General features: G+C 40.1%; 1 protein-coding gene across 1 annotated transcript in view; it reads left to right on the forward strand.

The window, feature by feature from the left end:
* Nucleotides 1-16385, forward strand: part of TMEM131 (transmembrane protein 131) — a 116161-nt gene extending 99776 nt beyond the window's left edge. The window contains exons 29-37 of the mRNA XM_058186245.1: nucleotides 1345-1469; nucleotides 1886-2007; nucleotides 2185-2343; nucleotides 5352-5511; nucleotides 6024-6145; nucleotides 6227-6323; nucleotides 6781-6878; nucleotides 10020-10183; nucleotides 15426-16385. Coding sequence (XP_058042228.1) covers nucleotides 1345-1469; nucleotides 1886-2007; nucleotides 2185-2343; nucleotides 5352-5511; nucleotides 6024-6145; nucleotides 6227-6323; nucleotides 6781-6878; nucleotides 10020-10183; nucleotides 15426-15716 — 1338 coding nt within the window. The 3' untranslated portion in view covers nucleotides 15717-16385. The remainder of the gene's footprint in view (nucleotides 1-1344; nucleotides 1470-1885; nucleotides 2008-2184; nucleotides 2344-5351; nucleotides 5512-6023; nucleotides 6146-6226; nucleotides 6324-6780; nucleotides 6879-10019; nucleotides 10184-15425) is intronic.
* The last annotated feature ends 9541 nt before the right edge of the window (nucleotides 16386-25926 follow it).

A 25926-nucleotide genomic window follows, 5' to 3' on the forward strand; every position in this document is an offset into this window, starting at 1 on the left:
GAATTATATTAATCCAACTTCTTAGATAAGAAGATAATAAAGTCATATAAGATTAATGCATAATGTTTAATAAACATTTGGTCATTTTTGTGAGACTGCTTAGAGAAAAAAATTTATGTATAATAAAATTATTTCCTTTAAAAATATGAAAATTTGAAATCCAATTAAAATTTTATTTTGTTTTTGATTTAGAAACATATAACCATGGCAGATAAAGAGCTACCGTGTTTTCCCGAAAATAAGCCCTACCCAAAAAATAAGCCCTAGCCTCGTTTGTAAAAGCATTGCCTAATATAAGCCCTACCCCAAAAATAAGCCCCAGTGAAGAGCATGGCCAGCACAAGAGGCAGCAAGTGCGCGGGCCAATGGTGTCCAACAGCAGCCACAGCCTGCGCAACCCAAGTGAGTTGATTCCCTGTCCAAGAAGCAGGCACGGGGAGACATGCAATCTGGACATGCTGTGGAAAAGCCAAGAGTCAGTGGTCTGGAGCTGTCTTTGCGTTTCTTGCCTGCAGCCTGTGCGGCGCATTGAGATCGCCTGGCTTCTGCCCCACACTTCTGCCTCCCTCTGCTACCAGTGCCACCGCATGAAGACGAGCCCCCCGCGGCCACCGCTCCAGCCCACCGACTCTTGGCTTACCCACAGCTCAAGCAATGTGTCCAGATCACCTGCCTTCTCCAGCACCTCTGCCTCCCGTCTGCTGCTTGGAAAGGGAATCAACTCACCTGCGGGCTGCACAGTCCCAGAGTGCGCCAACCAAGGGACTGGCTGTCTGCAGCTGCTGGCCATACCATCAACCCCGCATGCTTGCCGCCTCTTGCGTGCATGTCAGGGCGTGGGGCTCCCAGCCAGGCTAATCACCCAGAAATCGTGTTTCCCTGAAAATAAGCCCTAGTGCTTATTTTGGAGCCCCCCAAAAATATAAGGCCAGGTCTTATTTTTAGAGAAACACGGTAGTAGTCCATCAAGTCCTTTGAGTTTCTTTTTTGTTTCCTTTTTAATTAATTTATTATTTTTAAATATTTTTATATTTTCTTAATTTTTCTTTTATTTTTAATTTTTGTCAGATGATAGACATGTGTTTATCCCAAGCATATTTAAATTCAGTTACTAATGATTGACCCTCTACTTTCACTGGAAGTTGGTTCCAATTTTCCACTACTCTTTTTGTGAAATAATACTTTCTAACATTACTTTTGAACTTTCCTTCTGTCAGTCTGAGGTTACGCCCTCACCTCCCCTGTGTTCTTGATTTTTCTCAGTATTGAAAATACTGCTTTCTAGAACCTTATTCACAACTTGAATATATTTAAAGGTTTCAATCATGCCATTTCTACTTTCAGGAGCCAGAAAAACAAAAGGGAAAACAGTTAATACCAGAGAAACAGGAAAATGAAATACAAGTAAAGCAGAAAAGTAAAAAATTATCAATGAGCAAGAAAGATGCTCCAACAGATTTAAAGCCAAGGTATCTATATACTATCATAGTATAATCCAAATAGTTATACATTTTTTACTAAGTATATGGAAAATGATGTGGCCTTTGGTCTCAGTTGTTACATGATTTACAGAAATAAATCAGTGATTGTTGATGTGGTGTCTTCTATGCTAACGAGGCTCTGGAGACTGTGAAACATGGTTCTAATATAAACTGAGAAAAGGAGAATTAAAATTAATAAAGTATTTTGCCCAACAGAAGTCTTTCTGCAAATAGAACGTAATCAGACATTTTTCTGCTGTTACAACAATTAAATCTAAGAATATCTTATTGATGAAGATCAGAGAAACTGATAATCTGTTCTGCATTTTATGAATGTAAGGTTTTTTTCACCAGTCGGTCTACTACAAAGACTTTTTTTGTATGTGCTTGTAATTTTGCTTTAGTTCCTTCGAGGCATCGTGTTCATCACTTGAAAATAAACAGCACAAAAACTTTTCATCAAAGCTATCTGCTCCGCATACATGCACGAATGGACTCAAATCAAGAAACTTCCAGAAAATGAAAGGTATGGTTTAACACTGCTAAAATAAGGAATTTTATTTTCAAAATTTTCAAATTTTGAAATAATTTGAAATGGGCTTCAGTTCTTTTATTCTTATTTATTGATCTTACTTGTGAGGGTAAAGAAGTTATAGTAATAACTTAGTAATTATAGTTTTTTTTAATTATTATTTCGCTGTAGGTACAAGCATGAAAATAATGGATAGCAGGCCATCATCATTAGCAAAGTTTTTCTCTAGTGGCTCTGGTCAAGAATTAGGCAATACCAGCAGTTCAGAAGGAGAAAAAGATTCACCGCCACCAGAGTGGGATTCAGTACCAATTCACAAAGAAGGCAGCTGTAAGTATCCACCAAGTCCTGGATATGCAAACATTTTGTACCCAGAACAGCTTGTTTTAATTGCCCTATGTCCAAATTGAAACATATGTGCTACATTTTAGACTTGACCTGCATAAAAAAGAGCTGTTTTGTTTCTGGTATAAATGAAAATAGGATTCTTCTCAATGGGTTGGATGGATTAAAAATTAGACCAAAAAGAATCCTGAGGGTTTCTTTTAATATCCTGCAGGGGGACCATCAGTTGATGATCTCTGGAGGGCCAGGGACAGGGGTTATTCCTCTGCCCTGGTCTTATTAGACCTCTCAGCGGCTTTTGATACCATCGACCATGGTATCCTGCTGCACCGGCTGGGGAGTTTGGGAGTGGGAGGCACCGTTTATTGGTGGTTCTCCTCCTATCTCTCTGACTGGTCGCAGACGGTGTTGGCAGGGGGGCAGAGATTGACCGCGAGGCGCCTCACTTGTGGGGTGCCGCAGGGGTTGATTCTCTCACCTCTCCTGTTCAACATCTATATGAAGCCGCTGGGTGAGATCATCAATAGTTTTGGGGTGAGGTACCAACTGTACGCTGATGATACGCAGCTGTACTTTTCCACCCCAGGCCAACCCAACGAAGCTGTCAAAGTACTGTCCCGGTGTCTGGAAGCCGTACGGGTCTGGATGGAGAGAAACAGGCTCAAGCTCAATCCCTCCAAGACGGAGTGGCTGTGGATGCCGGCACCCCGGTACAGCCAACTGCAGCCGCAGCTGACTGTTGGGGGCAAAACATTGGCCCCGGTGGAGAGGGTGCACAACTTGGGTGTTCTCCTGGATGGGTGGTTGTCTTTTGAAGATCACTTGACGACTGTCTCCAGGAGAGCTTTTTATCAGGTTCGTCTGATTCGCCAGTTGCGCCCCTTCCTTGACCGGGATGCCCTATGCACGGTCACTCATGCTCTTGTTATCTCTCGCTTGGATTACTGCAATGCTCTCTACATGGGGCTCCCCTTGAAGAGCACCCGGAGGCTCCAGTTGGTTCAGAATGCAGCTGCGCGGGTGATAGAGGGAGCCGCTTGTGGCTCCCATGTAACACCACTCCTGCGCAGGCTGCACTGGCTACCTGTGGTCTTTCGGGTGCACTTCAAGGTGTTGGTCACTACCTTTAAAGCGCTCCATGGCTTAGGGCCAGGGTACTTACGGGACTGCCTACTGCTACCGAATGCCTCCCACCGACCCATGCGCTCACACAGAGAGGGACTCCTCAGGGTGCCGTCTGCCAAGCAATGTCGGCTGGCGGCCCCCAGGGGAAGGGCCTTCTCTGTGGGGGCTCCCACCCTCTGGAATGAACTTTCCCCAGGACTTCGTCAACTGCCTGACCTTCGGACCTTTCGCCGCGAGTTGAAGACTTACCTGTTTATTCGCGCAGGATTAGCATAGAAATTTTTAATAGTTTTTAATATTTGATATCAATTTTATGGGTTTTTTATGGTTTTAAATGGTTTTAATTTTGGCCGTATTTAATAAGTTTTTTAACTATTGTTTTATTGTGTATATAATTGTTGTTTTTAGTTTGGCTGTGAACCGCCCTGAGTCCTTCGGGAGAAGGGCGGTATAAAAATCCAATAAATCTAAATCTAAATCTAATCTAGTGGTGATTGTTGAAAATAGGGGAGGTGTTGGGAAGTTCGGAGGCTGGCTGGGTCAGCACAATGCCCATGTGTAAGAGGAGGAGGTATCTCCCCAGCCTTAACCTCCTCCACTTGTAAAATCAGTATAGAATCCTCTGGATTTTGTTTCATTCAAAGCAGAGAACAACCAAATGTTTCAAGTTTCATTTCTGCAAGACTGTAACCAATCTATAAAAATTCAGGAAAACTTTCCAAAATACTACATTTTGTTTCAGGTTTGGGGAAAAAAAGGATATTTTCCATTTCATTCATCTCTACCATGTGTCAGTTCCACTTTATGATGACACAGCCCATTTTTTTTTTCCAAATATTTTTTTCCAACAAAACAATAAAGGGAAAGTGAAGTGAAACCTACCTATTCTGAAGGTCATCTACATACTGCTAAAATTCTCATTGTGCTTATCTGTTTGTACCCTCAAGTTAAACTGCATTATACTGCTACAGTTTTTTGAATCAAGATGCCTAAAATCCACTAACTTAAAGAATGTATAAAAATCTGTAATTCATTACTTCAGAGGAATTGAAATTTCTACAATACTTAGTCTAATTTTATTTGCAAGGTTGTGACCATTGCAGTATCTCCATGGTCACATGATTGTGATTTCCAATGCTTCCTGCAAGGAAAGCCAACGGACAAGCCGGCCGGAAGTTGGAAGTTGTTCCCATTCCCACTGCTTTTCTCTGAAATCATCATCCAAGGAGTCACAAAGTTCTCTAATTTAACATAAAAGGTTACTTACACGAGAAATACTATTTTTCAAACCTTGCAGCATCTCTTTAGTAAATTCTTCTGCATTTGAACTTAAACTACAGAGCTTGACAGAATTTCTGAAGCTCATATATATCAGACTTTCATTCTTTTGTTAGTGGAAGAAATAATTGGAATTTCTTTTGTACAGTTCAAGACCAACACCCATTTCAGTTTTTCACTGAATAGGGAAAGTGTCCAGACTTTTAAAATATAACAACACAATAACTTAGCATTTGATATCTTAATATTCAGAGATTTTTCTTTAAAATGTAAAAGGGTGTTCACACAGTTCTTTAGTAAGATACATAGAAACTACAGTAAGTTACATTGAAAGGGGTTTTTTTAACCACCACCCTCAACTGTCCTAGGAAAAACTATTATAAAAATAGAGGGGAGGTAGGTGAGAGTTTGAAACAATTTTTGCAAATTAGATGTACTGGGCTTCACTGCTCTCCCTAGTTTGTCTTGAATAGCATGCAGCTTTAAGTAGCATATGTATCTGGCTTAAAGGACATTCAGTTTGGTTCTCTACTAAATGTTTTTTAGGAAAATGAATATGAGGGACTTTAACAATTGTGTTCTCATTCCAGCTTCTGACAACCTTTATAAGTTGTCTCTGCAAACAATTAGTGCAGATGCTTTTCTGAAGCAAAGACAGACCTCACCAACATCTGCCTCTCCATCTCCACCACCTGCGTCATTGGCCTATGCCACACGGAATAGTTATAGCAGCATTGTGAACAACTGCAAGTATGTTCAGATAAAAACTAAACACCAGAGTTTTGTACCCTTACTGTATCAAATACATTTTAGTGTATGCCTTTTCTTTGTGACTGAAAGTTCTCTTCCAAATGTATGAAGCAATTTATTCAGAGAGTCTAATGTTTCTATAGAAGATTGAGATATATTTACATTCTTAGCAATCAAGTCAGATTTCTAAATAATTTGACAAGAGTTAATTAAACAATTAATTAAAAACAAATATGAAAGGAGCGGATTTGGATGAGAATACCATATATTAGGAGTGTCAAAACTGCTTTTGTACATAATATTGTGCCTTACACCCATGTCACTTAGCAACAGAGTTCCCAGTCCCAATTCCTGTCAATAAACAAGGACTGCCTGTACTTGTAATAGTTAGCTTTTATAATGATGCTAACAGTTCACATTGTTTTGCTCTCTGCTCAGGATATAAATTGTCACCACAAATTCCAATATTAGTACATTGTAAGGAATAATATATGTCTTTCCACTTTTTGTAGAGACTCGAAAAGCAAACTGCTTAGTGGTGCCAAGCATAAGGTGACAAAGGCAGCTTCTCTTCCTGGCAGGAATGGAAATCCTACTTTTGCTGCTGTAGCTGCTGGTTATGATAAAAGCCCAGGTAACACAGAAACTTGGAAAAGCAATTTTTGTGGTAGCCTGCAATGCCAATATCATCTTATTTGCTAATTAAAACTTCCAGGTGGCAGTGGCCTAGCAAAGTCTTCACCAATTAAAGCTGAGTCTTCTGGCTGTATGAGCATTTCACACACAGCTGTGGACAGCGATGGCTCTGACAGGTAATCTTTTTAAAAGGGAAAAAACTCTAAACCTATTAGGATATGTTTCAGAAGCTTACATCTCTGTTTTTCTATGTTTAAAAACTTGCCTTATTTAAATAGTTGAATCTGAAGGGCAAGCAAATAACATAGCATTGCATGTCTACAGGTTTTTATTAGAACAGTGGTTCAAAACTCCAACATGATATTGAATGATAATGCCTTTCTGACTTATGGGTAAACCAAAATGACTTAATTCAGTTATCTAATGGTTTTGTAAATTATCTAATTTTTTTAAGTGCAGTTCTCATGGCATATACATATCAATAACTCAGAGCAGGAATTTTTCTATTAGTATTTTCACTAAATATGATTTTGAGTTGCTGAAATTGATAGTCCATATAATGTTTAATTGTATTTTGTGGTTTATCTTACAGAAATGATTTTTCCTAACAAAAATGCCCTTCTTTTCTCTTAGTTCTGGTTTGTGGAGTCCTCTTAGCAATCCTAGCAGTCCAGATTTTACACCTTTGAACTCTTTCTCAGCATTTGGAAACTCTTTTAATTTAACTGGAGGTAAGTGATATGAGTAGAACATAACTCAGAAAATAAGTCAGTAAGCTAAAAACCAGGAGACAGTGAGTTCTAGTCCTGCATGAAAGGCAGCTGAGTCATTCTCTCAGCCCAACGCACCTAACAGAGGAGTTTTTGTGAGAAAAATAGGAGCAGGAAGGTGTATTAGGTATGTTTTCTGCCTTGAATTATTTGCAAAAATAGTAAAGGTAGAATTAAAAAATCCAAAAATCAACTAATATACTTATGCACAGCTTCAAAAAGTAGTTAATTATTCTGACTAATATTACAAATATTAAATACTGATGTTTTCAAGTTTTGCATTTATATTCTAATGAAAGTATTAAAATTTTCCACTTATATTGCATGGGGGATGGCTATGTCTGCTGGAAGGAGAGAACAGAATATGCAGGTGTTTGCCTTTGTGTGTTCCTGTGTATGAGACAAATGTTAGTTAGGAAATAAGTTTATTTAATAATGATACACAGATAGTCCTTTAATGATCAAAATCAGGAGTGGCAACTCAATTGTTAAAAAAAACAGTTGGTAAGTGAAGCCAGGACTGTCCTTATTGTCTCACTTCAGCTTTCCTTTGCTTTTACGGACTTGTGAAGGTCATAATGCAAGTATTGATCACAAAGTTACTTTTTCATCCCTTTCATAACTGTGAACAGTCACTAAATGAGGCAGACACTAAACAAGGACTACCTGTACACATTTTATAACCAATCTATCTCTTAATAGTGCCTTTTATTAGCCTTCCCTTTATTGCAGCATAGCTTCAGATTTGTATGCATACACAAATGTGAGACATGTACACATTTTATAGAGAAATTCCAGGATTATCTTTATTTAGACTTGGCATAGATTGGTAGGGTGAGAAGATACACATTCATAGTATTTTTGTCTTAAGTTTATAAATAATTCCTCATTTGTTTTTTGGTTTGAGGGGAATCATTTTAAATCCAGGATAATCTCCCTCTCTGCTAAGGTATTTAGCAAAATTGAAGTAATTATGACAATTTTTTGAAAACAATAATTTAACAAGTAAAGTATAATCCCCCCCCAAACCAAAAAAACAAATGAGAAACTATTTATAAACTTAAGACAAAAATCAGCAAAAGACTGACTTATAAAACAATCATTAAAAACAAAATTCTGGATGTTTATATTGACTTGCTCTATGGCAGCATATATATTATGAGTTTGACCCTGTCGCTCCCGAGGACATGGACAGGTTGTTGGGTAGGCTGAATGCCACCACGTGTTTACTGGACCCGTGCCCCTCCTGGCTGGTGCTGGCCACTCAGGAGGTGACACGAGGCTGGCTCCAGGCGATTACGAGTGCCTCCTTGTTGGAGGGAGTCTTTCCGGCCGCCTTGAAAGAGGCGGTGGTGAGGCCCCTCCTCAAGAAGCCCTCCCTGGACCCGGCTGTTTTAGGTAATTATCGTCCGGTCTCCAACCTTCGCGGCGAAGGTTGTTGAAATATGGTGGCATATCAGTTTCCCTGCACCTGGATGAAACTGTCTATCTAGACCCGTTCAGTCCGGTTTCCGGCCCGGTTACAGCACGGAGGCGGCTTTGGTCGCGTTGGTGGATGATCTCTGGAGGGCCAGGGATGAGGTTGTTTCTCTGTCCTGGTCCTATTAGACCTCTCAGCGGCTTTCGATACCATCGCCCATGGTATCCTGCTGCGCCGGTTGGAGGGATTGGGAGTGGGAGGCACCGTTTATCGGTGGTTCTCCTCCTATCTCTCCGACCGACCGCAGACGGTGTTGACAGGGGGGCAGAGGTCGGCCCGGGCGCCTCACTTGTGGGGTGCCGCGGGGTCGATCCTCTCGCCTTCTGTTCAACATCTATATGAAGCCGCTGGGTGAGATCATCAGTGGCTTCGTGTGAGGTACCAGCTGTACGCTGATGACACCCAGCTGTACTTTTCCACGGGCCACCCCAATGAAGCTATCAAGTGCTGTCCCGGTGTTTGGAAGCCGACGGGTCTGGATGGGGAGAAACAGGCTCAAGCTCAATCCTCCAAGACAGAGTGGCTGTGGATGCGGCATCCCGGTACAGTCAGCTGAGCCCTCGGCTGACTGTTGGGGGCGAGTCATTGGCCCCGATGGAGAGGGTGCGCAACTTGGGCGTTCTCCTGGATGAACGGCTGTCTTTTGAAGACCATTTGACAGCCGTCTCCAGGAGAGCTTTCCACCAGGTTCGCCTGGTGTCCCAGTTGCGCCCCTTTCTAGACCGGGATGCCTTATGCACGGTCACTCACGCCCTCGTGACGTCTCGCCTGGATTACTGCAATGCTCTCTACATGGGGCTCCCCTTGAGGGGCATCCGGAGGCTTCAGTTAGTCCAGAATGCGGCTGCGGGTGATAGAGGAGCCTCGTGGCTCCGTGTGACACCTATCCTGCGCAGACTGCACTGGCTACCTGTGGCCTTCGGGTGCGCTTCAAGTGCTGGTGACAATCTTTAAAGCGCTCCATGGCATAGGGCCGGGCTATTTACGGGACCGCCTACTGCTACCAAATACCTCTCACCGACCCGTGCGCTCTCACAGGGAGGGACTCCTCAGGGTGCCGTCAGCTAGGCAGTGCCGTCTGGCGACACCCAGGGGAAGGGCCTTCTCTGTGGGGGCTCCCACCCTCTGGAACGAACTCCCTCCAGGACTTCGTCAACTTCCCGTCCTCCCCACCTTTCGTCATGAGCTTAAAACACACCTATTCATCTGCGGGACTGGATTAGATTTTAAAAATTGGTTTTAAGGGTTTTATTATTTATATTGTTTTAAAATTAGGCTATAGAATAAGTTTTTAATTGTTGTTTTAATCTGTATTTATGTGTGTTTTAACTGCCTGTGAACCGCCCTGAGTCCTTAGGGAGATAGGGCGGTATATAAATATAAATAAATAAATAAATAAATAAATAAATAAATAAATAAATAAATAAATATTATAGCAAAGACATTTTGGTCTTCTCAGATAGTATCTCCAGTACACTTATATAGCTAATATCTGATTAGATTTAGCCTTGATGTGAAGGCTTCTATTTCAGGATGCCAATGTTTTGTTAATTTATTCAAAATCAAGGCCTTGTATTTAAAGTAGAAGTTACATCTGCCTTACTTTTCTTGCCTTCTCTTAGAAGTTTTCAGCAAGCTTGGAGTGTCACAGTCTGTTTATGGTCAGGATGCTCAGCGAAACTGGAATGAGTTTAGCAATGTTCCTTCATCCATCTGGGATTCTTCAGCTACAGATTTTGTACCTTCCTGGCCCACAAGTTCAGGATCCCCAACTCACACAACTTCAGTAAGTATATGTTTCTCACACCACTGTCTTTAAGTGTTTTAAGATGATTTCTTCAATAACTTGGACTGCTGGGGACATATTTATTTGGCAATTCTGGGACATGGACTTAATTGTTCTATTTTCAATAATACTAAATTTAATACCCAATAAGTTCTTAGATAATAAAGGAATAACGTAACTTGACATTGGAGATCTGGGTCTAAGGTTAATCCATCTAGATGGGTGCAATATGCATACAGCTCCTGTTTATCTTTCAGTTACAAGCCATGTCATTCATGCCTGATAAAGTGCAAATTGAATGCTCAAAATTAGATTCTTCGAAACTTCATTCTGAATACCAGCAAGTAAGACCTAGTTATAATACTATGCATCCATATAGACTATCTTTCTTACCTTGCAACTCTGCTTCACAACACTTGGATAGTGGAATTGTTTTTCAAGAGAAACCTGTGTTTCTGCTTGTTTCTTTACATACAGTACTGGGCAAAGTAAAAAAACTTTATTAAAAAAAGTTTTTTATTTTTTAACAAACATACACTACAAACAAACAATGCATTTTTTCTGAACAGAGTATTAGCCGAGTCACAAGTTTGTACAGTTTTTAGCTATCTCCCAACACAATTTATATATTTCACTTTTTGCTATAATATTTTTTCTCTATAATTTTTTCTCTATATTTATTTTCTTTTCCTTATTTCTGTTATATAACTAATCTTACCATTCGCCCCAATCTCTATTCTTAATCAATTTTTCTTTTTTTTCCTCCTCTCTCTGCTTCCTCCGTTAAAACCCTTAAAATCATTTTCTAACATTTAACCCCATTACTCCTTTTTCACAACATAATATAGTTTTAAGCTTTTTCACTAAATTCCATTATTCCAGTCACAAAAATTAATATTCATACAATTTTACATATATAATCCAGTTACTTGCCTCTTTTCCATTTTTTCCTTTCTCAACTTTTCCAAATACTACAATCAAATACCTTACTACAATTCACTTAAATATATAACATTAAAATAACTCATTTCTATTTCTCAAGTCCCATTATTTTTTTTAAGTAAACCCAATTTTTCCATTGCTTTTTAAACTAAGTTAATCTTCACAATATAATATAATTTCAAATGTTTTAGCTGAGTTCCATATTTGCAATTAAAGACATTTCAAATATTACAACCTCGTATATTGCATTTACTATAGTTCATTTATACTTGTAGATCTTACTTCAGTTATTTTATAATTCTAAGTAATTTTCCTGTTCCAATCACAAATATTAATGTTCATACAATTTTACACATATAACATTAAAGCCATTCATTTCTATTTCTCATTTCCCATTGTTTTTTTTAAATAAACCCAATTTTCCATTGTTTTTTCAAATGTATATATTTGTTTATATCTCTTCATAGTAAGCCATAGTCAAAAACTAAATTAATCTTCCTAATATAATATAATTTCAAATGCTGAGCTCTCAACTATAGCTGAGTTCCATAATTACCATTAAAAACATTCTATAATATCAGATGCTTTAGCTAAATTCCATTATTACCATTAAAGACATTCAAAGTATTACAATCTCATATATTGAATTTGCTAAAATTCATTTATACTTATAAATCTTACTTCAATTCAGTTATAATTCTAAATCTATAGAACATGTTTTCCTTTTCATCAACTACTCCTATCTTCTTTTATCCCATTTTCTTGTTTTCTCTCTTTTTTTCCCTTCATTTTAAAATCCTTTACTCTCCTGATTTGCCCTGTATTTCCATCTGCTCTCCTCCTTCCCCTTTCCATCTTTCTTATTTTCCCACTGTTAATCCCAGTGTAATCATTTAAGTATTTTTCTTTTCCCCTCTTCTTTCTCTCTTTGTCTCTTTCCACCCTCTCTATTTTTCTCATTGTTAATCCCAATGTAATATTTAAAGTTCACCTTTGTTCCTAATCGTATCCCTTTTCTCCCAGATCTCTCTTTTCATTGTTACTCCCCACATAATCATTTGATTTTTCATAGTCAATATCTTTGTCTTTGTCTTCAATATCACTCTCTTGCTTCTCATTCATAGTTTCTTTATCCTCTTGGGTGTGTTCCAACACAGTTTCTAGTTCGTCAGAATTCGGTTTTCCATGCAGCATTGTAATCATTTCATTTGTTTCCATTTTTAATGATATATACATCCTTTTAACCATGTATGCATTTATCTTACAGTTTTTATACCTTGCCCAATTTTTTTTTTTGTTTACATTTATACCCCGCCCTTCTCCGAAGACTCAGGGCGGCTTACAATGTATAAGGCAATAGTCTCATTCTATTTGTATATTTTTTACAAAGTCAACTTATTGCCCCCCCAACAATCTGGGTCCTCATTTTACCTACCTTATAAAGGGTGGAAGGCTGAGTCAACCTTGGGCTGGGCTCGAACCTGCAGTAATTGCAGGCTTTGTGTTCTAATAACAGGCTTCTCTATTGCCTGAGCTATCCCGGCCCAATTTGAAGACTTGGATGGTTATAGTTGTGCTCATAAGTTTACATACCCTGGCAGAATTTATGATTTCCTGGCCATTTCTCAGAGAATATGAATGATAACACAAAAACCTTTCTGTCACTCATGGTTAGTGTTTGGCTGAAGCCATTTATTATCAATCGACCGTGTTTACTCGTGTTTACTCGTTTGCAATCATAATGACAACAGAAACTACCCAAATGACCCCGATCAAAAGTTTACATACCCTAGTGATTGTGGCCTGATAACATGCACACAGGTTGACACAAAGGGGTGTCAATGGCTAATAAAGGTACCCCATCCTCACCTGTGATCTGTTTGCATGTAATTAGTGTGTGTGTATAAAAGGTCAATGAGTTTCTGGCCTCCTGACAGATCCTTACATCCTTCATCCAGTGCTGCACTGACATTTCTGGATTCTGAGTCATGGGGAAAACAAAAGAATTGCCAAAGGATCTGCGGGAAAAGGTAGTTGAATTGTATAAAACAGAAAAGGGATATAAAAAGATATCCAAGGAATTGAGAATGCCAATCAGCAGTGTTCAAACTCTAATCAAGAAGTGGAAAATGAGGCGTTCTGTTGAACCAAGCCATGGTCAGGTAGACCAACTATACTTGGCCAGGAAAATTGTTTTGGATGCAAAGAAAAACCCACAAAGAACTTTAGGTGAAATACAGGACTCCCTGGAAACATATGGTGTGGCTGTTGCAAGATGCACAATAAGGAGGCACTTGAAGAAAAATGGGCTGCTTGGTCGAGTCGCCAGAAGAAAGCCATTACTATGCAAATGCCACAAAGTATCCTGCTTACAATATGCCAAACAGCACAGAGACAAGTCTCAAACGTTCTGGCACAAAGTCATTTGGAGTGATGAGTCCAAAATTGAGCTTTTGGCCACAACCATAAATGCTACATTTGGAGAGGAGTCAACAAGGTCTATGATGAAAACTACACCATTCCTACTGTGAAACATGGAGGTGGATCACTGATGTTTTGGGGATGTGTGAGCTACAAAGGCACAGGACACTTGGTCAGAATTGAGGGCATGATGAATGCAGTATGTTATCAAAAGATACTGGAGGACAATTTGCATGCATCAGCCTGGAAGCTGCGCATGGGATGTACTTGGACATTCCAACATGACAATGATCCTAAACATAAGGCCAAGTCGACCTGTCCTTGGCTACAGCAGAATAAAGTGAAGGTTCTGGAGTGGCCATCTCAGTTGCCTGACCTCAATATCATTGAGCCACTCTGGGGAGATCTCAGTCGTGCAATTCATGCAAGGCAGCCCAAGAATTTACAGGACCTGGAGGCTTTTTGCCAGGAAGAATGGGCAGCTTTATCCACACATACCACAAAAGCCTTCAAGCTGTCATTGATGTTAAAATACACCATATTGAGAACTGGGATATGTAAACTTTTGATCAGGGTCATTCGGGTAGTTTCTGTTGTCATTTTGATTGCAAACAAGTAAACACAGTTGATTGATAATAAATGGCTTCAGCCAAACACTAACCATGAGTGACCGAAAGGTTTCCGTGTTATCATTCATATTCTCTGAGAAATGGCCAGGAAATCATAAATTCTGCCAGGGTAAGTAAACTTATGAGCACAACTGTATAATGGAGAAAAAAATGAAAAGACAACAATAAACCTTCACCATTGTTCTTCTCCCAAGACAAACACTGCTTGCTGATATTCATGTTTCATTTTAGTAAAAAGAGTAGTCTAGGTTTTCTCAGGTTACAGAGATTTATTTTCCACTCAACTGAAAAAGGGAAAAACTGCATAAAATACAGATTCAGTGGAGTCTGCTCAAGAGTTCACCTAAATATTTGAGAGTTTGAGTCTGCTTGTATGTAGATTATTGAATATAGCTGTAGATATAAGTAATTATAGTGGGCTTTACACATCATGTTTGTTCAGAGTCAGATGATAGTTTTGAAATTAAATAGCATGGGAAGTTCTTGATACACTTCCAGAGAGGCAACAGGGGTTGATGTGAAACCTGACCTATTCTGAAGTGCTATGTAATTAAGTTTATTGAGCAGGATTAATGATTGGTGGCTACTGCTAACCCACATTGACCTCTATCAGTAGGCAATATCTTGATTATCAGTCTAGTGATACAGAAGTACTCCAGGGTATGAATCTGATCTTTGATGTCAGTTCTATGTCCTCTATGGATAGTTGCATTAACTAACCAATAGCATATTTGAACGAAAAGGTATCTAGGTATACCTTGGTTTGATAGCCAAGTTTCATTTCTATTGTATGTTATACTATTTCTTATGGTAACTAGAGAAGAAATGCAAAAGCTATTAGCAAAGCATGAATTAAGCTGTCAGGCACTCAGTAACAATGTCAGTCCTTTGAGACAGGCCAGGTCAGGAAATAGACTCCATAAGAAATGCTGGAACTCCATATACTGATAGACTATAATAACTGGATTTTGAATATCTGGCACCATTTTCCTTTCCAATTTCTTACAGCAAAGATAGACAAGGCAAGTTTATTTCTTACACTCTCAAACTTCATTTGTGTTTTTCTAATAGCCTTTACATTTCTTCTTCAAGTCAATTCTGTGGTTCAAACTGTTGAGTAAGCAGATGAGTCCTGCATCTTAACATTCAATATTGACATCTTTAATCAAAATCTGAAAAAATAACATGTTTTTAACTTGGTAGTTATGATGATGTTTATGATAAATATATTGTTTTTTTTAATAATGCAGTCAATCCTTGGCAACCCAAGTGGCCTGTGGTCTACAACTACCACTCCATTCAGCAGTTCCATTTGGTCAAGCAATTTGAACAATTCCCTTCCTTTCAACACTCCAGCTCCCCATTTGCCAGGGATCGATCTTGGGAGTGAAAACACCCCACCCTCCCCTGTTACTGCACCCACAGTAAACAATTCAGAAGAGTTGGGACAACCATATAATCCTTGGCTAATTTGGAGTCCTGCAATTGGGAGAAGAAGCTCGGATCCTTGGCCTAATGTGCATTACCCATCTGAAAATTGAAATTAAGCAAAATAAAGTGACTGTAATTATTCAGATGCGATCATGGTAAATTCTGTAACATGCCTGAAACATAATTCACAAGCCATTTGTTCCTATTCTTTCTCTTTGTTCCTCCCAACAAAAACCATTAAAGTCTAATCATACATTCATCATTTGCTCCTATTAAAGTCTGTCTCGCAATTATGGTAGTGTGAAATTGCTGATCTGACTGGCGAATCTTTATGGGCGGTCATCTACTGCACTAGGACTGTTGTTCTGGCTTTTTACCATCTACTGTTTAAATTTTTAAACACTTGCTAAGTTTTTTTTAAAAATACAGTGATTTTCATCTACCAAGCTAGATTTAATTTTTTCCAGTATTATGCCCCAAACCTAATTTTAAGGAGCATCTCGTGCTAAAAATGCAGAGTATTTTTTTTAAAAAAACAAAGCTTTGTTAAAAGACTCTATGAATGTAAAAACATTAGGAGCAAAAATGGCTGAATCTAAGAGCATTCTGTTCAAACTCTACATTTTATGTGTCTGTTTGTACATTTGTAAACCTGAATGCATTTTTAAGTTGAACTGAAATGTGCATAGCCAATACTTGTGGATGACACAAGATTCCTTGTGCTTTTTTACCAATACAACTTTGAGTTGTACTTGAAAAATAAATAATGCTTTTTTCATGTTTGTGTTATGGCTTCCTTATGCACCTTTTGAAGTATGTTTAAATTTCAAACATTTGGCACAGTTTTGGTTAAGATTTACATAATAAATCATAGTTTAATCATAGAACAAGCTTTCGTTTAATCCAGAAGATCTTTTGTAGGCTATCTTAAATAGGTTTGCTGCCTGAGCTGTTGGACCATAGTGAACTCTGATCATTCTAAAAGTTCACAGCGGAGGAAAACATTGTATAAAAATAAATGTGCCATGTAAACATTTTTTTAAATGGCAGCTACAAATGAGCTGGCTGGCAGTTTTGTAACAGCTGCTGCAGCTGAGTCACCAAACAACATATCATCTCTCATACAACCACCATGGAAGAAAGTCTATTTACCTTCGCTGTGAAACATTCTGCATGGGATACTGATTACATACCAGGAGCAAAATGCTTGAACATATTTTCGGGAAATATTTAGGAAAATAAGACTGATATTCTGAAAAAAAAGTTTAATAGGTTTGGAGTGGGTATAAGTCTTGATTTGTGACCACTGTCTGGACAAGCAAAGTCCTACAGTTTTCTTGACAAGGTTTTTCAGAAGTAGTTTGTCATTGCCTACATTGCTTAGAGACAGATACTCGCTCAGTCATCCAGTTGACTTTGTGTCTAAGCAGGAGTAGAACTCAGAGTCTCCCAGTGTCTAATCTGATGCCTTAGTCCCTACATCAAACTGGCTCTTATTTAGAAAGCTAGATTTTGTCTTTCAGAGTAATCTGTTACATCGTGGAGATGTTTTTAAACCAGTGTTAATACATATTGTACATTTCCAGTAGTTACTCTAATTGCAAACTTTTTCTACACCACCACAATAGCATTCACTTTAGAGCAAGGAACTTTCAGCCAAAAATCCTAATTCACTCCTGGAACTTCATGGACCACAGTGATCAGCATTGATTTGCAGTTGCTTCATTAGACAAGGTAGTGAAAAGGCTTGCACAATCAGTTGTTTGAATGATGGTGCCTGAAGATGCATTTTCAATGGCTAATTGTTGTCATTCAAAACTCTTAAACACCAGCTTCTGCTGAAGACTTGCTTCACAATGTTTCCATTGCCATGAGTCAGCTCTTCTCCAGGAGCTGGATAAGTGTTCCTGGAGAGGAGACTCGGGTCAATCCCATCCCAAAGGAATAATCTAACCTATGGAAGGGGGACAATTATGAAATTCACTGTATTATTTCTGAATACAAAATGAGGGCCAATTATAGGAAAGAAATATCTAATTTTTATTGGAACCTTTTCCCTTGGAATGGATGACATAAAATGTGTTATGGCTGCATAGTTTGATTCATCGTGGAGATCTTTGAATCTTAGAATGGAAAAAGTGATCCACCTAGATTCGTGATGGCAAACCTATGGCACGTGTGCCCGAAGTGGCAGGGGAGCCATGTTGCCTGGCATGTGCGGTGTCGCCTGTTCCTCTTCTGGGTTTCTGGCGCGCATGTGCACACGACAATCAACTGGCCTTTGTGCGTGCAGCAGTGCCAGAAACTGGAAGAGCTGGTCTTCCATTTTCCAGCACAAGCATGCCCGCCAGCCAGTGTGCGCATGCGTGGCAGTAACTGGAAAACTTGCTGTGTGCCAAAAACTGGAAGTTCAGTTTCTGGCATGCGCATGCCTCCTGGGCAGCTCCTCTTCTGGGTTGTGGCCCAAATGCACGTTCCCTTTTTGGCACTTGGTGCACCACGCATGCACGTGTGCTCCCTTTTCGGCAGTCAATGCTAAAAAAGTTTGCCATCACTGAACTAGATAATATGTTTTCAAGAATTTAAGCAAGGCTTCCACAAAGTACAATGGAAGTTTTTTGGGGGGATAAAATATCTGGTGGGTTGGTTCATGTCATTATGGTAATAAAAACTTTCTTCTCATCTGCATCTTTTACCCATTGTACAATTGCTGATGAGCAAATCACATCGTAAAGTCATATTGGCTATATGCAGGATAGTCTTCACGCCAGAGGGATTTACCCTATCACCACCCAAAAATAATGTTTATATGTAGTTATTCATTCATCCAATTTTGGTTAAACTAGAAAGTCAAGTACCACTAACACTTGGAGTACTTGCATGGGGGAATCAGTTACCTAGTTCGATAATGAAATGTCTGCAAGCAAACAACCAAGCTCAGAGAACATCTAGACCAGTGGTGAGTTTGAAATTTTTTTACTACTGGTTCTGTGGGTGTGGCATGGCTTGGGGGGCGTGGCTTGGGCATGGCAGGAGAAAGATACTGTAAAATCTCCATTCCAACCCCACTTCAGGGATACTGTAAAATCTCCATTCCCACCCCACTTCAGGGGAAGGTTACTGCAAAAATCCTCATTTCCTCCCAATCAGCTGGGAATTGGGAGGCAGAGAATAGATGGGGGTCAGGGCTCAGCCAGTCAGAATTTTTACTATCGGTTCTCCAAACTACTAAAAATTTCCACTACTGGTTCTCCAGAACTGGTCAGTACCTGCTGAAATCCACCTCTGATCTAGATCCCACAATTCAACCCTGAGCTACAAATATTCTTTAGATTTTCTTATGTAGGCTGTGTCAGGCGTGTTATGTAGGCTGTGTCAGGGGTGTTACTTGGAACCCTGACAGGTTGCTTATGGGGAACTTAGACATCTGCAAGAGACAGTTAAGCAAAACATACCCCTAAGGGCCTTGTGATACTATCTTCTTTTTTATTTTAATATGCAGCTAAGTTTAATGAACTATCGTAATACAATCAACTTGATCCAATTTATGACTGCTAAATCAAAAAAGATGATTGTATGTTATGCTAAATACAGAATATGGCAAATTTTTTATTAATATTGAGACATTTTTATTTTGGTTATGCATGACCATAGAACACAATTTCAATTGCATTAAAAATTTGTTAGTATTTTTATAATATTTGGTAATTTTACTTGGGCAAAATAAATATATTTTCTTAAGTAAACACACTGAAAGATGGAGGAAGGAGACCATCAAACAAGGAACAGCATTTAAAGAGGATCTGGCTGAAGGATCCAATTTCCCTTATACTACTTGGATTACCCTGAATAGGTTGAGAGTTGGAGTGCCTAAGTGTAAAACAATATGCTGAAGTGGAGGCTCTTAGCAGCTAGCAACATGCTGTGTGAATGTGGAAAGCTACAGAGCCCAGCCCATCTCCTGGCATATCAGCTATTACCAGAAACACGTTCCAATGATAACTTATTTTTGGCTAACTACAAAGCCAAGAAGGTGGTTTTATTCCGGTAGTTTAAAGTTTGATCTAGACACAAGAAGAAGGAAAAGAAGGAGGAGGAGGAGGAGGAGGAGAAGGAGGAGGAGACATCAAAAATAATGAATGCAAACGCTACTTTAGATATTGTGTATGTTTTTATTGCATTTATCCAAAATGCAATTCTGCATTTTGTATATATACATGGTATATATTTGTATAGATGTATAGATTTGCTTAAACAATTAGAATGGAACTCATGCCAAACCCAAGATCTTTTATGATTATCATATGTAGAAGTAACAGTGCATTCATTTACTGCAAGGGGAGGACGACATGTTTCTTCTGCCTTTTATTTTATTATTTTATTATTGTTATGTCTTACACAGCTGCCCATATTATAACAAGAACCTAGGCAATGCACAAAACAATAAAACAGTGGAATCCCCCAAACCATAAAATAAAATAAAAATCTATAAAATAATTTTTTCTGTGATTCCTGAAAGGACTTCCAAAAGTGTCTTTAAAAAATTGAATTTTTCAATATGAGAAACTCCTGAAAATTCTTGTATAAGTCCTAGAAAAGGCTTAAAATCTTTATAAATATCCCATCACCAAAAATGAAAAAAATGAAATCCTGGCACCATCATTTTGACATCATTAGCCTGCCCATTGCAACTTTCATTTCTCCTAACTACTATTAATTACTATTAATATTTCAAACATCTTTTCTGTTTTGGCTGAAAACCTACAAGTAGATAACTCTTATTCTTGAAATCCATGCAATTTTTGTAAAGGGAGAATGCAGCCTACCTAAATCTTGTTTGCATATTTTCAAATTCATTCAATCTGTATTTAACTTTCAATGCCCCTGTTATTTTTTTAAAAAATAAACATCCTAGCTTAGGCACATTTGAACATAAAGGTAACATTATGAATAAATAATAAGTGGTTCTCATAATTTGGTTGGATAGAAAGTGTGCAGCAGTATTTTTCTTTGAAGAGGGTAAGGAGGACATCACTGCCTTTGAAATAATTATTTTAGGAAAGTGAAATATTGATAGAAATTTTTTCAGTGTCTTTTTTGTTTTGAAACAATGGCTGAAGAACAATACATATAATAAAACTTCATTTCTAAAGTTTGTACTAAAAATGCTCCCTCAGAACTACTTCCTAATCAGAACTAAGTTGTTTTGGAGCCGAACTATCACAGGGGTCCCAAAATTAGGGAGTGCTAAAATAGGTCCATAGGATTGTTGCTAATAAAAATAGTTAAATAAAAAAGAAAGGATAGTCTTTTTGAATGTTTAGAATAGTGTAAGAATCCTGCCTTCTTGAGAACTGTAGTTCTTGGTTAGAGGAATAAAAACTGAACAAAGTGCAGGTGTCAAACTAGTTTTGAGCTTTTTGGGATAACCGTTTTATGGCCTGACTCTACAATCTTTCTTTCTTTCTTTCTTTCTTTCTTTCTTTCTTTCTTTCCTTTTGAAAAGGGAAAGGGAAAGAAAAAATATTTTTAAAGATGACATTGGTTCCTAAGGATCTCTCTCTTTAAAAAGTGTAATAGTATGTTTGTAATTACCATCTTTTGTACCTGAATCTTATCCTGTTGAATGGCAGGATTTCTTTGTAATGTACAAGTGCAAAACTCTGGGCAATACAGTATACGCATACAGGATTTACTGTTTAGTAATATGTTGAATGATACTGCAAATCAAACAAGATTAAGATTCATTTGAAGGAAGATGCAGGCAAAACCCCTGCTTCATGCACAGTCCTTCTACAAACTGATAGAAGCCTTCCTGTTGAAGACTACTTCAGCTTCAATCACAACAATACATGAGCACACAAGAGATTTAAGCTTAATGTGAACCGCTCCAATTTTGATTGCAGAAAATATGACTTCAGTAACAGAGTTGTTAATGTCTGGAATGCACTACCGGGATATCTTCGGGACTGCCTTCTGTTACCACATGCCTCCCACCGGCCGGTACGCTCCCATAGAGAGGGTTTTCTCAGGGTGCCGTCAGCCAAACAGTGTAGGCTGGCGACCCCCAGGGGGAGAGCCTTCTCTGTGGGGGCACCTACCCTCTGGAATGAGCTTCCCCCAGGACTTCGACAACTTCCTGACCTCCGGACCTTTCGCCGCAAGCTGAAGACATAGCTATTCTTCTGAGCAGGACTGGCTTAAATAGGGTTTTTAAACATGGATTTTATTGGGGTTTATTTTATATTTTGTATTGTATTTTAAATTTAGGCCATATTGAATAAGTTTTTTAAATAGTGTTTTTATTGTAATATATTGTATTATTTTATCTGCCTGTTCACCGCCCTGAGTCCTTCGGGAGAAGGGCGGTATAAAAATTAAATTATTATTATTATTATTATTATTATTATTATTATTATTATTATTATTATTATTATTATTATTATTATTATTATTATTATTATTATTATTATTATTATTACCTGACTCTGTGGTCTCTTCCCAAAATCCCCAAAGCTTTAACCAAAAACTATCTACTATTGACCTCACCCCATTCCTAAGAGGTCTGTAAGGGGCGTGCATAAGAGCACCAACGTGCCTACCATTCCTGTCCAAATATTCCCTTTGATTGTATCCAATTTCATATAGTTATTACATACTTATGATTATATATATGCTTATATATTGTATAGTTATTTCATGCATATGCTTATATATAATGTAACAAATAAATAAATAAATAAATAATAACTGACGGCGTAAACTCTATCAACAGGGATTCTTGAAATTTCATTTTCATTTCTGTGTCTTAAGGACTTTACTATTCGTAATTAAACACCACCAGCGCCACCTTATGGCTATAAAAATGGTTACCTAATATTCTGGTATTCTTATTTTTCTATGCTTAAGAATGGATCCAAATTTACTTATACTGAGATTAAATTTCATTAGTTCCCTTACTTGTCTAGCCCAAGATGTTATTATACATTTTACTTATTTATTTAGTGCAGATTACTTTTCTCTTAATGCATATATGTTTCCAGAGTTCCTTCCTTTGGGTACATAGTCTAATGTAAAGGTAAAGGTAAAGGTTTCCCTCGCACATACATGCTAGTTGTTGCCGACTCTAGGGGGCGGTGCTCATCTCCGTTTCAAAGCCGAAGAGCCAGCGCTGTCCGAAGACGTCTCCGTGGTCATGTAGCCGGCATGACTCAACGCCAAAGGCATACGGAACGCTGTTAACTTCCCACCAAGGTGGTCCCTATTTTTTCTACTTGCATTTTTACATGCTTTCGAAACTGCTAGGTTGGCAGAAGCTGGGACAAGTAACAGGAGTTCACCCCGTTACACGGCAGCACTAGGGATTCCAACCGCTGAGCTGCCGACCTTTCGATCAACAAGCTCAATGTCCTAGCCCCTGAGCCACCGTGTCCCTACTATAGTCTAATGTACTAAATACTAAATGTTACTATTTATATATAGATACTTTTTATAATTTTTATATTATACTATTTATATATAGATACTAAATGTTGCTATTTTGTGATGCAACCAAGGATGGTACGGTGTATGTTAATGCATCTACAATGTGGAAATAAGAAATAAGAAATCATGATAAGTTGCTTATAGACCAAGATATAAATATATTAGGTAAAAACAAATATTTCTAGGATTTAGTAATATGGAAGGTATACCCAAACGTTGGGCCCCATAGACAATTTTTTGCATGCATTACATTACCGTATATACTCGAGTATAAGCCGAGTTTTTCAGCACGTTTTTTGTGCTGAAAAACGTCCCCTCGGCTTATACTCGAGTATAAGCCGAGTTTTCAGCACGTTTTTGTGCTGAAAACGCCCCTCGGCTTATACTCGAGTATAAGCCGAGTTTTCCAGCACGTTTTTTGTGCTGAAAAACGTCCCCTCGGCTTATACTCGAGTCTACGTCTTCGGGAACCCCGCACAGGAGGGGGTACCGAACGGACTCCCATGGGAGGGACGGGGAGCGGGCCCGCCGAGGTCTCGCGGGATTTGTCGCCCCCAGGCCGGCCCCCATTCCCGTGTCTGGTGGGCGGACGGCGCAAACTTGGCGGGCTGTGCATTGGCGCGGGGAAGCCCTGGTGGTGCAGTGAGAGGGCTGGGCAGGGGAGCCGCCAGCCTTCTCGGCTGAGGAGGAGGTTTCCCGACCGCGAGCTTCGCCGCGAGAGCCACCCCAAAGGCCAGAAGAAAAGGTCATTCCATCGGAGTAATGGAGCGAAGGCTCCTTCCTCTCCCGCCTTACCCATGCTGTGCGAGCCCGGCTGGGCTGCAACACCGCCGCTCCTTCCTCAGCCTCCCGGGGCTCGCGCTCTAGCAGCCGCCAAGCTCAGGCCGGACTCGGCAGCTCCCCATCAGCACTCGCACGGCGCGATTCGGGCAGGAGGTCGGGCTCGCTCTGTGGCGGTGGCGGGGAAGCCCTGGCGGTGCAGTCCTTCTCGGCTGAGGAGGAGGTTTCCCCCTCTTCTCTCTCGTTGCGCCTGAACATCTGCCTAGCAACAATGGCGACAGGAGAACCTTTTTCTACTGGTTGAGCTTGGCCGGCTTGCTCTGAGTTGCTGCATTGTTTGTTCACCGGGCGTCTCAATTTACCAAGCGGGCGAGTTTGAGGTCATGGGCGGGATGGCGCTGCGCTCTGCGCGAAGGCCAGAGAAGGAGCCTTCGCCCATTATGGCTGGAATGACCTTTCTTCTGGCCTTTGGGTGGCTCGCGCGGCGCAGAGCGCAGCGCCATCCCGCCCGACCTCAAACTCGCCCGCTTGGTAAATTGAGACGCCCGGTGAACAAACAATGCAGCAACTCAGAGCAAGCCGGCACACAAGCTCAACCAGTAGAAAAAGGTTCTCCCGTGTCGCCATTGTTGCTAGGCAGATGTTCAGGCGCAACGGGAGAGAGAAGAGGGGGAAACCTCCTCCTCAGCCGAGAAGGACTGCACCGCCAGGGCTTCCCGCCAATGCATAGCCTGGCGGGAGTTACTGCAGCTCACCCGGCTCCGCCCCAACTGGTGGTGTTGGGGCAGCAGCTGCCGCTTTCTAGCAAAAGGTCGCCGCCCAAAACTCCTCGCCTTCTCCTGGGAAGGGCTGATGGCTAGCCGGGAAGGGTTGAATAAGCAAGCCAACCTCCTCCCTCCCTCCCTCGTCTCCCCCCCAAGCGAAAGAGCGTTTTCCCGTTGGAAGAGAGAGAGAGAGAGAAAGGAGGGGCCGTTCCTCCCCTTCTTTCATTCTTTCTTCTCCCTCCGTGCTTCAGAAGCTGGGCGTGTGTGTGCGCGCCTAGTCCCCTTCTGTTCCGTGGCGCTGGAAGAGAGAGAGAGAAAGGAGGGCCGTTCCTCCTTCTTTCATTCTTTCTTCTCCTCCGTGCTTCACCGTGCTGGGCGACCTGGAGCAGCTGCTCTTCAGCCAGATGCTCGTGAGTCAGCCTGCCCCTTCCTTCCCGTGGGGTCTGCCTTGCTGGTGAAGGTTATTGGGGCTTTTGAGCAAGGGAGGAGGAACGCGAGCACCGCCTTCGCTGGCATTCCGGGATTTCCTTTGTTTAGAGCTGGGAATCCTCCTTCCCCTTTGCACTCCCTCCTCCTCCCTCCTCTCTCTCTCTCTCTCTCACACACACACACACACACACAGACTTCTAAAGTCGATTGGCACAATGCTAAGCAAACACAGCAGTGGGTCAAGGGTGAAGGGCTAGGAACCTGGCAGGTGAAAGGTTGAGCGACATGAAAGGCAAAGACCACAATTGTTTTAAGAAAGAAGCTTTAGCAGGAGGGGGATGGAGGGTGTTTTAAGTTTTGGCAAACAGCCAGGCCAACTGTATTGGAGAAGGTCACACAACTGGCCTTAACATTTTAGCTGCTGTCTTTTCCTCACACTTGGGTTTAATGATATTAGAGATCCTTATTGCCCTGCCAAAAAAAAAAAAGAGCCACCCCAACGTCTATGAAAATTAACCTTCTCTGCCAAGAGACACTGTGCAGGGTATTTTCACTATTGGTGTGCATACAGGCTTAGATTTGTGCTGGGTTCTTAGTGCTTAGAGCACTGACCTTCAGAGGCACCCTGGTCCCTTGGAAGCTAAAGGAGGACTCATTTTCATGCTTGCAGTTGTATTGTCAATTTCTGTGAGACAATGTTGTTGAAGTAACTCACTCACTCATTCATTCATTCATTCATTCATTCCTTGTGTGTCCAATCACACTTAGCCAATAAAAATTCTATTCTATTCTATTCTATTCATTCATTCATTCATTTTATTTTGTCAAATACATATTAAATAATTATATAAATATAAGCATG

Source organism: Ahaetulla prasina, chromosome 5 (assembly GCF_028640845.1).
Source record: "Ahaetulla prasina isolate Xishuangbanna chromosome 5, ASM2864084v1, whole genome shotgun sequence".
Classification (NCBI taxonomy): domain Eukaryota; kingdom Metazoa; phylum Chordata; class Lepidosauria; order Squamata; family Colubridae; genus Ahaetulla; species Ahaetulla prasina.